The 11,434-nt window shown below is 35.6% G+C and overlaps 2 protein-coding genes across 2 annotated transcripts; one reads left to right on the top strand and one right to left on the bottom strand.

The window, feature by feature from the left end:
* The first annotated feature begins 921 nt into the window (after positions 1–921).
* On the top strand, positions 922–1,910 carry LOC120085125 (N-terminal acetyltransferase A complex catalytic subunit NAA10). The gene has a single exon (XM_039040988.1). It carries the CDS (start codon positions 1,032–1,034, stop codon positions 1,692–1,694), a length of 663 nt encoding a protein of 220 aa, XP_038896916.1. The 5' UTR covers positions 922–1,031; the 3' UTR covers positions 1,695–1,910.
* Positions 1,911–3,565: 1,655 nt separating this feature from the next.
* LOC120085359 lies at positions 3,566–6,053 on the bottom strand. Its single transcript, XM_039041303.1, has 3 exons — positions 5,859–6,053; positions 5,700–5,752; positions 3,566–3,912 (listed from the first exon to the last, which is right to left on the bottom strand). The coding sequence occupies exons 1-3, from the start codon at positions 5,947–5,949 to the stop codon at positions 3,769–3,771; spliced, it is 288 nt and encodes a 95-aa protein (XP_038897231.1). The 5' UTR covers positions 5,950–6,053; the 3' UTR covers positions 3,566–3,768.
* Positions 6,054–11,434: the final 5,381 nt, after the last annotated feature.

Below are 11,434 nucleotides of genomic sequence, written 5' to 3'. Positions count from 1 at the left end.
GTGATTTTAAAAATGAAAAAAAAAGAGAAGATTTTTGATGATTTTAAAATCACTCCTAAACATGCATTAAAATAAAATTGGTTGTTGGGTTGGGCTTATATTTGAAAAAAAAAATGATCCACGTATCCCCTTCACATATCTGGAAGCAGAAACGCGTATCTGAAAATTAAAAATCAGATACTTCAAATCATAGACATGTATCTACCATATATCTAGATGTATTTGTATCTGATACCGATTCTCTGCATAATTAGAAGTATATGTGCTTCCTAGGTATATATGAGATAATAAAGCAAAATATTAGCAAACTCAAAATAAACATTGGACTATAATAGACAAACTCAAATACGTTAGACCATCATATAAAAATTGCATTAGAATGACATACATATAAGACATCGGGGAAATACATTAGAAGTGCATATTGTACAAGAATACCTGAGATATATACCAAATAAACAATGAAATATATTACATAAAAATAAATAATACTCAAAATAAATAATGAAATACATAACATAATATCAAAAATCAAACATGAAGAAAACTCCAAATATGTGAAATGTGAAAAAAAAATATATTAAATACATTTTCTCTTCAATTAAAAATGAAAAAATTATATTAAAAGCAAATTTCTCTCCAATTAAAAATAAGAAAAAAAATCATATTAAATATATTTTCTCTTTCCATAATAAACATATTTTCTCTCAGGGTAATTTATATAAAAAAATGGATATAAATAAATGGAAAAAAGGGTAAATTGTTTAAAATTAATAATAAAAGTTCTTTGAAAAAAAATTCAAATCATAAATGTGACGCAAAAATGAACTGTAAATGGATTCCTTGACTCATTGTTACAGTCTTGGGCCAAAATCCTCTCGGCCCAAAGAGCAAATACCCGAAACACCCTTGACAGCATTTCATTTTTTTCTTCCCGTGTGTGCGCCCTCTTCTTCATCGTCGATTTCAATCTCCACTGCTCCATCTTCAACCCTAACCCTAATTTTCCTCTCCGATCACTGAGCTCAGCCATGGTTTGCATACGCAAAGCAACCATAAACGACCTTCTAGCCATGCAGGCCTGCAACCTCTTTTGCCTCCCGGAGAATTATCAGATGAAATACTACTTCTACCATATTCTTTCCTGGCCTCAACTACTTTACGTCGCTGAAGATTACAACGGCCAGATCGTCGGCTACGTTTTGGCTAAAATGGAAGAAGAAAGCAACGAATGTCATGGCCATATTACCTCCCTTGCTGTGCTTCGTACTCATAGGAAGCTCGGTTTAGCTACTAAGCTCATGAACGCGGCTCAAAATGCCATGGAACAGGTTTATGGAGCGGAATATGTCTCCCTTCATGTGAGGAAAAGTAACAGGGCTGCTTTCAAGTTATATACCGAGACTTTAGGATATAAGATCCATGATATTGAGGCGAAGTATTACGCCGATGGTGAAGATGCTTATGATATGAGGAAGCAGCTTAAAGGGAAGCAAATTCATGGCGCTGGACATCACCATCACCACCATCATCACCATCACCACCATCACCACCACGGCCACGGCCACGGGCATCAGCATGGTGGTGGGTGTTGTTCTGGTGGTGATTCCGGGAGTGTTGCTGAGGCAAAAGCAGAGTCAAAGGGCAATGCTTCAAAATTGGATTCCTCAAAGGTTAATGAGAAAGCTGGATGAGGTGGGGGCTAATTTTTTTTTTCACTGGATAAATCGTATGTGGCTTGAATTTATAAATTCTGCATTGTGGATATTCAGTACTTGTTTGTTTACATACTTATCCGATGCAGTTGTTGATTAATACACTTGCTGAGAAACTACTTATATCCGATTCAGTTGTTGCTTAATTGGCTTCTATTGTTCTTTTAGAATGTATTGTGTTTGCCATCTTGATTACGTGATAACTGTATCTGGGTATTGTGCACCGTGATACTTATTTGAATTCTTATAAGCTACGGAATTATAGTTGTCTCTGGATTTTGGGTTGCCTTTTCCCTAATTCCATTAGGAATTTATTTATTATGTGGATGGTGTCAAACACTGTTGGACAAGTTAAGTCTTTAGCAAGTAGGATGAATCTTGATTCTTTTTAGCATACTGCGAATCAAGATGGTGGCAAACACTTCAATTGTTGAAGACGGTGGAGTGGCGAAGAGTGTTATGTGGTGGTTCTTTAAACTTCTATATATTTGTTCGAGTGCAACAAGGGATTTGGACATTCAATATCAAAGGTAAGGAAGTAAGGAAGTGGTGTTTTACTTCCAAGCTGTTCCGGTTGGCTTTAAACTTTTATACATTCAATATTAGGATAGAATGCATGTTCCTGATGAATTAGACTTCTGTTTCATTCGAGTTTTGTTATCTTCTTGTTGATTTTGTTGTCGATTGGAGGGAGTGGGAAAGCCCTTTTGTGCCTCTTCATACACCCTCTTAGGATTGAAGTTTTTTTGGATAATTGTTTCCACCATAAATCATATGTTGCTAGTTGCTACTTTTTGTTTGATGTTCAGTGGGTAGTTTAGAATTTGAGAAATGTGAAATCCAAATTTATTTAAACGAGTGGGTACTTGAAGATGTATGCGATTCAACGTACCTTTTTTTCTTCTCACCAAAGAAGAATATGGTTTTTGTGACAAGCACACAGATAAAATTTTGCACCATTCATCTTAGTATTGAATAATAAGATAGCTTTATGCAATCTTCCTTGTCCTCCCACCCATTTTCTCCCCCTTCCAAATCATTGAGTGATTCTTTGGGAGTTGTCTTGAAGTTCTTTCTCGTTCAACACAAAATATTTTGTCAAGATTTGTTACTGGATATTTTTGTGTTTCTTAAAAGATCACAAATGTGTGAACGATGATTTTAAGGAACTATATAAGTAACCTCATGAACCTTTTTTTTCTTTTTTCCGTTGTGGAGTTCAACACAACATTTGATGAGATTAAAGGGATTTGAACAGCTCAGGTTGCCTCATGAACTACTAAATAATCTCTAAAAAATTAGATTAGTTAATTGGTTTGACGCTTATAAAATGTGGACTGTTACAACTTACAAACGACTTGGTGAGATGATCATGATTTTGAAATTACTAAAATTCCCCGAAAACAAATGCTTAGTTGATTTTTTTTTTTTTAACAATTTGGTCGAAAGAGATAAGTCACAGCGAGATAGTATATTAAAAAGTGTCAAAAGACCCCTTTTCAATGCTTAATTGATTTTCACAAAATTATTTGTTAAATCTCATGAAATATGCACATTACAGCAAATTAAAAGATTGGTCAAATATGAAAATCATATTCTCATGAAATATGTACTTTACAGCAAATTTAAAGTTTGATCAAATACGATTTTTTCTCTCTTTTTGGTTAAATTACAATTATGGAAGGAAGTTAAAATTTAGTTCCAATGGTTTCAAAGTTTGAGAATTGATTGAACCTGATAAATGGTACTTATTCAAACTATACAGGGTTGGAATTTAACTTAGCATATATACTAGTGACCAAATTTTTAATTTGATTTTTTTTTTTTGTCGACTTTTGCATAAGCTATTCTTACAAAAGTAAAAACAAAAATATTATATATAAATGTAGTAGTAACAGATTACTCCTAACAAAATTGAGAGTTGCTTTAGAACACGAACCCAATTCAAAATTTTCACCTTCTCAACAGGGTAGAAAAAAATGGATGAAAAAAGGAAAGGGAAAGAAATAACATCACAAATAATTTCACAATATTGTAACGTCTGAATCCCCCTCTACTCTTTCTCTTTCTTTTCTTTCTTTGCATTGCTATTACCAGTATCTGACGGAGTTTTCACAATACTCAGCTGCCCACCTTCCTTGTTCGCTAAAGTAGCCGCCTTCGTTTCGTTGCAGTAATTTATGAACTTGCTCACTTCCTGTTGTTTTTTTCCCAGAATGTCGAGATTATCAGTAATGGAGGAAAAGTTCATGAAATGTGAAAATTCTCCACAGGAAAGGGTAAAAGTAGTATAAATCTTGGGACTCCATTACATATGGAACAGGATGCATAATGGGTTCTATACAATTACTAAGACAACCTAATCTATTCAATTCCAAAAATAATAATAATAAATAAATAATCAAGAAGAATACACCAAAACATTATAGCATTGTACAAATACCAGAATAATTACCAACCATTCGATACTAATTTCGACCATAAAACAGGGAAAGAACTTTGATAAGAAATAAAACCTTCCATTAGCATGACTAGTTTGAAGAAAGGGAGACAAACCAAGGAGTTGCAAACGAGTCTTCTTTTTTTCTCTATTAAGAATTTATGCTCCCATATACTAGGAAATTTACCCTTCTTTTTGGAAGGAGCCTTACACAAAGAAAGATACAAGAGAAATTGAAGGTGAGCACAAACATCACAACAAGAACAATGTTTGGCATGCTTATACTCATAGATGCCGTCTTATAAATTTTAAAAAAAAAAAAAAACCCAAAGTTTAAGTTTGAAACTTTGACTAGTGTGCCGATATCAGATTAAAAAAAAAAAAAAAAACAAAAACGACCATGTGGCAGTTATTTTACCTTGGAATGATAGGTAAAACCCAGGGAGCATCTAAATATTTTTTAAAAACTAATTCATACCAAGGAAATTTCAAATGAATAAACAAAACCGACTCCATTCGGATCAAGAGCTTGATAAAAGCATTTATACTGTACGGAATCTCAGTCTACCAACCATCTCATTATTTAGAAATCAATTTTTCATTCAAACCCAAAAAAACTCCTCTCTTTGGCCTTGCACAATGTTTCTTAATTTCTTAGAACTTTTTCTGTCAAACGATATAGAGATCCTATAAATGCACAAAAAACCATTCCTACAAAAGCAGGAAACTGCCTCTCATCATTCAAGTAATCCTTCCATTAAGATGTAGTGCAGACAAAAATTGTTCGGATATATTTCTAAATAGATTTTTAAGGTGATAATTGCTACAGATACATATTCTTAGAGCCCAAAGTTCTTTTTCTTAAGAAACATGACTTTCATTAACAAGAGAAGGGAGGAAGTTGAGTAGTTCCCCTTCCTCTTTTGTAAATTACAATTTTTCATTTGCCAATAGAATTTTTACACCAATGACTACTCCAACACAATCAAAGAGAAGATACTAATCACGACCAATATTAAATGCCTGAATGCATATATACAGCAAACGTAGAAACACAAACGTCTAGCAGTCATGTTACAATTTCAAACAATGATGTCAAAGTGAAATTTGAAATTAACTGAGGACTATCAACTACCAAGTTCTGCCAAGAGAAGGGGACTTAAGAACCATGCACAAAATCCATTATCAGCAATGAAAAGGCAAAGGAAGTTCAGAACTGTTCTCAGCTAACCAAAACAATGGATGATTGAAATAGTTCACCCGAATTGCGAACTAGCAAAGCTATGCAACATTTACCGTACACACAACCCCTAACTATTTCGATATCTTAACTCCGGTTGCACCTTAATCCAAATTTTTCGAACAGTATTTAACAATAGATGGTCACTTCATCTAGTATAACACTACAGAAGCTAGAAAATCGCATTCGAAACATTAAAAATACGAACAATCGCAACAAGACAAGTTATCAGCATAAGTTTCTACTCTCATGATTACTAAATTCCATATAAATTACCGGACAAGCACGAAAAGAGAACACGTACCCGATCTGTTTCCATCTCTTTGGTGGTCTTTGATGGCTTCACAAATCTTTTCCCTGGAAAGAAAACGCCGAATGAATACGGAGGAGGAGAAATCGTAATATTTACGCGTAAATGCAGAATATGAAAGCGGGGAAGGGGGAAAAGAGAAGATAGAGATACCTTTACGAGTCTGGGGGATTTTGCCATGGCGATTGGGAGGAATGGTTTTCCTCTTCTGTTGACCTTTGAATAGGTTTGCTTTCTGAGTCATCTTCTTCCTCCGAAAATCTTCTGCAAAGTAGGATTAGGGTTTATGAGATAAACCTGCGCTCTTTCTTTTAGATGGTTTCTTCGAAAGGAGAGATATCTTTTTAAAAGTAAATGTTCAACTTTTATTCCTATAAACTTACGGGAATCCTGTGGGAAATTTGTACGGATCGGTCAAATTTTGAGATCCATTCGAAATTTACCTCATCTTTAAAGAACACTTGAAATTTGACATTCTAATGACGTCAGTCGCATGTGGAATATTTGTTTAGTCCCTAAAACGCCCAATCATTCCTCTCATTTTGGACTCCTTCCTCTCATACTTTCCTCTCGTTAAAACGTCCATAGCACGTGCTCGATCTGGATTCTCTGCATTCCTCTCGTTTTAGACGCCTTTCTCTCGTTCTTTATCAGACAGGTGTAAAAGCTTGAAACGAAATTTTTACATAATGCAAGATAATGTGATTTTTGTTCCTTTTTTTTTTTTTTCTATAATTCTATTTTTTCTTTTACATGTAGTTATAATAACTAATCTTAAAATTGCTATAAAGGATTATTTTCCTGGATAGGCTATAAGTCTTTCATCTCACATTGGGATCGCAAATAAGATAATCAAAGGGAAACTTACAAAGAGGCAACTTCAAATGTTTAGGAGGATTGTATTTAGAAAATTTGTGAAAATGGACATAGTCTTCAATAGCCCGCTAGCCCACCATATTTTATTGAGGGAGGTGGAAAGTAGTGGGCCTGATTTCTGAGCTTTGACTTGGATGGGATGATCGTTGAATTTTTTAAGGAAGATTTCCTATTGGTGACGGGATTCTGACGGTCACCTACTAAACTGGTTCGTATGTTAAAGTGACAAAATCACTATGATTGAAATACTCCAATAATTTAATGGCAATGGAAGTGCATCTCACCAAATGTGAAGAACGTTATAAGGCGTTAAGAGTTTGAAAATGACTTAGAGGCAGTGAAAGTTAGTCCTGTGTATTATTATGAATTGGGGTTGATAGGAAAAAACAAGACAAAAAATAGTATTGATAAATCATTGTTGGATGACGTGGAGGACCTTGAATACTTCAACAACTTAAATTGGGGACATATTTTATGGAAGAGAACCTTCAATGGTCCAAAAAAAGCGTTAAAAGACAAGGTCAGCTTGTACAAGGAGAAAGTGAAAAAAAAAAAAAAAAATTATGTGCTGAAGTACAATCTGCCAGGATTTCCTTACGCGTTCCAAGTATCAATTCTTACATTTTATTTATCATAAATGTCTAATGAATTCTTATTATTTTCTAATAAACTAAAATGGTTTTATAGGTTTGGACATATAAGATTATAGTCACTATTGCTGGGAGAGCTATAGTTCGACTTAACAATAATGTAGTGCCTCGAAACTGTCTGAAACAACAAAACCTGCTACATAGGGTGAATAGGTTGATAGTTTGTTCTCTAACTGCAGCAATAGCATGTGAACATGGAATCTCCAAATACCGAAACTGTCTGCAATTACACTCAAATGTGTTAAGGCTAACAATACCGTTTAACCTACCATCTTTCACATGAAACCTGTAACAATCAATTGGATTGACTTGAATGTGTCAATGTGCTAATTGACCAAATATTCCATTGCTCATAATGTCATTGTTGTATCACACACCTTATGTGTTCCAGTAGTATTGTTATTGGTAGTTTCCTCGCTTCTCTCGTCACCGAATTGAAATACTAGGCATTATTGTTCGTCGTGTTATCATATCGACTCACATACTGCTAACATCATACCCACCGCTCGACACCCGCATCCTCCAAATATCTTCCAAGGCTACCATTCTTGAAGTCCAATATTTGGTCCCAGTATCTTTTAAACACGAACCCTTGATACGCTCTTGCTGCACTATCAAACAATTTGTTCACCTCTTCATCCTTGAAGTTTTTATTGATATTTCTCTTTAAGTAAGTCTGTGAAATGTTGTTGGGAATACAACATCAATTGCATTGGTGATAGTTTTTCGTCAGTCTGAAACAAATATAAGATTAGGGCATTCCCCAATTGCAGCTTTCAAATTCTTCATAAACCATTTCCATGATTGGTTGGTCCTATTATCGACAATAGCATATGGTAGAGGGTACATCCATTGCAACCAACCAATATTGTGCCTTTGTACTTTGATGTGTGTTGTTATGCGATGAAAGAATGGTGTAGAATGCGATGGTGGAATATACATTGTGCATGCAAGTTTTCTCAGCAAGATCCAAGTATAAATTCTACCGAGTTGCCTGGTAAGCCCAAGGTCGAACACAGGGACTAAGGAAAACAGTATGCGATGGTAATTTTAGATCACTTTGCGATAACAAATAAATCAAAAGGTTGGTTGGTATATTGTTTAAAGTATAAAGTCTATGTGGCAAAATTTGAGAAAAGAGTTAATAATACGAAAGATGCGATGATTATGTGGGGAACGGGTTGAAAAGGGATTTAGCTAACACTTTCTAGGATTGCGTTCATGTTACGTGATCATGCTACATACATACAACAACAAGTCATCTCTCAATGCAAATGCTACGGCTTCTAGTTTTAGAACGCATGCGATGTATGCGATGATGTCTATAGGACTTACATCTAAGCCTCTATTCTTGTCTATGCGATGACGAATGACACATAGATACACAAGGTGACCACATACTACCATAACCTATCTCTAGGGTGCATGCGATGCATGTTGGCAAACAAAGCTTATCTCTAAGTATCTATCTCTTGCTTATGCAAATCCAATCTTGCTCTCTCGAATCTAGATTCTAACCTAGCTCTCTCAAGTCTTAGGTTCTTTCTTTAGACTATCTCTCGAGTAGCTCTAAAGGGTGATGGGCGCAATATAAGACAAGATGATTGCATGCAATGAAGATCCTAGGTCATGTTAGCTAATTACTTCTCAACCCATTTAAAAGTTTAGTTACTCATGCGTATTGTACAGAGAGTGAACAGATGTAGAAATGCAAGTTTCATTCTATATATGAAATTGAAGTACAAAATGACAATGTGAAAGAAAGATAAAGAGCAAGGTAGCAATCTCTTGCTTCCCAAGGGTTTTACACTGTTCTTCTCTACTCTGCTCAAAAGATATTTTGCTCTCGCAAGAGTCGGTCCTCTCTCTATTTTCCACGCTCCCTGGCACTCTCTTGAGCTGACCAGGATGATCTTCCGGCGTCTTCTCCCTTTTCTCACTTCCGCCTTTTAAGTATAAGAAAAGTAAGAACAAGGCTATTATTGTCTATATGGTGAACTCTCTAAACTGAGCGAACTCCTTCAATGAAGGTGACCTTTGGTATTTATAGAGCTTCAGAGTGAAGAACTTTTTCTCTCGAATGATTGCACTGATGGAATGTCATTAATTCTCTGTCTGATGCACTGAATATTTGTTGCCCAAAAGTTGAGTGTACTTGCTACAGTATATTGTTAACGGCTTGTCAACTTAATTCGGAATCGACCGTCATCAACTTTTTGTCCCATTGTGATTTATTAAGCTTTCACCCAGATGCGCCTACCTTGATGCGCCGGCTCTATGCGGCCATCTTCTTGAGCAGATTTTCGCGAGCGCAAATGATCGCATAGCCTTGCGATCGTGATCTTTTATGCGCTCGGATGTTAATTTCTTCGGATCGCATTTCCGCCTTGAGTCAACGCATTTCCTGCATAAAATACATAAGTTAGCTGTTTTAATGCGATGGACGCATGCGATCGCAATGTTGCAAATTTAATGCTTTTGGATGCAATATTATATATTTTTACCGTCGCAATCCTGCATTGTTTATAACTTTGTGCTGTAATAATGTGCATTTCTGCTCGTTATCACACCCCCAAATTTAAAACAATGTTTGTCCTCAAGCATAAGCTAAAGATTTTCTTTAGAAAGTCGACCATTTTCTTTTTTCCTAGATTTCTCAAGGTTTCCTTATCAAATCCTATGTACCAAAATCTCTTTAATTCTTATCTAGGTCTCGTTCTTGAAATATTTCTAAAATTAGGGACTGAAAGTTTAACCTTCAAAAAGACCTTACTAGTTTCCAGGGCATCGCATGATTTATTTCATAAAAAAAAATTTCCAACTGAGGTATTTTCAAATGATTTTTATCCTTGCGTATTTTAGACATATATTTTTTTTTCTATGACCTTGTGCTGATCCAAATGCCTAGCATTCTTTTTGGCTTGCTCCCACGTGTGTCATGTGGACATCCAACTACGAGCAAGGCGCTCTTTCTCAGTCTAAACTCATGCCCATTTGGCAGTGGAGTTGCGATCATTTTATTTATGCGTTGATCATGACTCCTACCTTTGTTTTGGCTTGCCCCCACGTGTGTCATGTGGATATCCAACTACGAGTAAGATCCGATCGCAATGTTATGATTTTATTTTAAAACCTAAAAATAGCAAGGTTGAAAATGAATACCACACCCCCAAATTTAAACGCAGCAATGTCCTCATTGCTGAAAGATTGAAAGAAGTCATGCGATGCTCTTAGGAAGTTTCGTAAAAAGTCAGTTTGAAAGAAAGCTAGCAGACCACTAACTTCTAGAAATATTTCATGAGATGACTGTCCTAAAATTAAGTCATGCGTTTCATCATTGAAATCATAATTGGCAAAGTGAAATAATGTGGTGATTTACTAAATTAATCAATGTTAAATGATTGCGCCGACTAAAGAGGATGCGATGATAAAATTTTCAAAGTTAAAATGCGATGCGGGAGCGCAAAATTTGGAATAGAAAAAGTCAAGGAAAGGTACAACCGCCAAATTTGCTCTGTCGCCCACATTGTGTGTGAACGCATCCTTCTTTGCGGCGAACTTCTCTCTTTGATTACGGTGGCAGAATAAGCTAGTTGCATCTTTCGTGTAGCTCCTTCGCAATCATTTACCTCGATCGTTGCAAAGAAAACATCGAGAGGGTCAACTAACAGACAGAGTTCTAAAATGGTTTACCACGACCGTTCAACACGATTGAGGTGCCATTTTTTTTATATAAATATAAATACAAAAAGACAAATATGTGATAACAGATAAAAGAAAGGTAACGAACATTCATGAATCATTGATAAGAAAAAGTGTATTCCAAAAGAATTGCGTCCCTGATGAGTTTGAGTTGCATAGTAATGCAGGAACTACTTATTTCAATATGGACTTTTTACGTCCACGATGGCTTTCTCTTCTTTTCTCGCTCTTCTGGGATCTTGATTGCCTTAATTTGGAGCTTTTTTCCGTTAACGTTCATCACAATCTCCCCCTTGTGCACATCAATTTGAGCGCGACTGGTCGAGAGGAATGGTCGTTCCAATATGATGGTTGCATCTTCGTCCGCTTTATAGTCCAGAATGATAAATTTTTCCGGCAAAATGAATTTTTCAATTGAGATTGCGCATCTTTTAACTCTCCCTTGGGATGTATTCGAGATCTATCCGCAAGTAGAAGAGTCTCCGTCGTGGGCTTGAGTTT

Source organism: Benincasa hispida, chromosome 9, assembly GCF_009727055.1.
Source record: "Benincasa hispida cultivar B227 chromosome 9, ASM972705v1, whole genome shotgun sequence".
Taxonomy (NCBI): Eukaryota; Viridiplantae; Streptophyta; class Magnoliopsida; order Cucurbitales; family Cucurbitaceae; genus Benincasa; species Benincasa hispida.
The sequence above is the reverse complement of the archived record's forward strand: the minus strand, read 5'-3'. Positions and strand labels throughout refer to the sequence as shown.

Coding starts and splice junctions, on each gene's coding strand:
- LOC120085359 (XM_039041303.1), bottom strand. CDS start 5,949: ATGACTCAGAAAGCAAACCTATTCAAAGGTCAACAGAAGAGGAAAACC. Junction 5,753..5,858: donor AATCCCCCAGACTCGTAAAG/GTATCTCTATCT, acceptor TTTTCTTTCCAG/GGAAAAGATTTGTGAAGCCA. Junction 3,913..5,699: donor AAGAGATGGAAACAGATCGG/GTACGTGTTCTC, acceptor AAAAAACAACAG/GAAGTGAGCAAGTTCATAAA.
- LOC120085125 (XM_039040988.1), top strand. CDS start 1,032: ATGGTTTGCATACGCAAAGCAACCATAAACGACCTTCTAGCCATGCAG.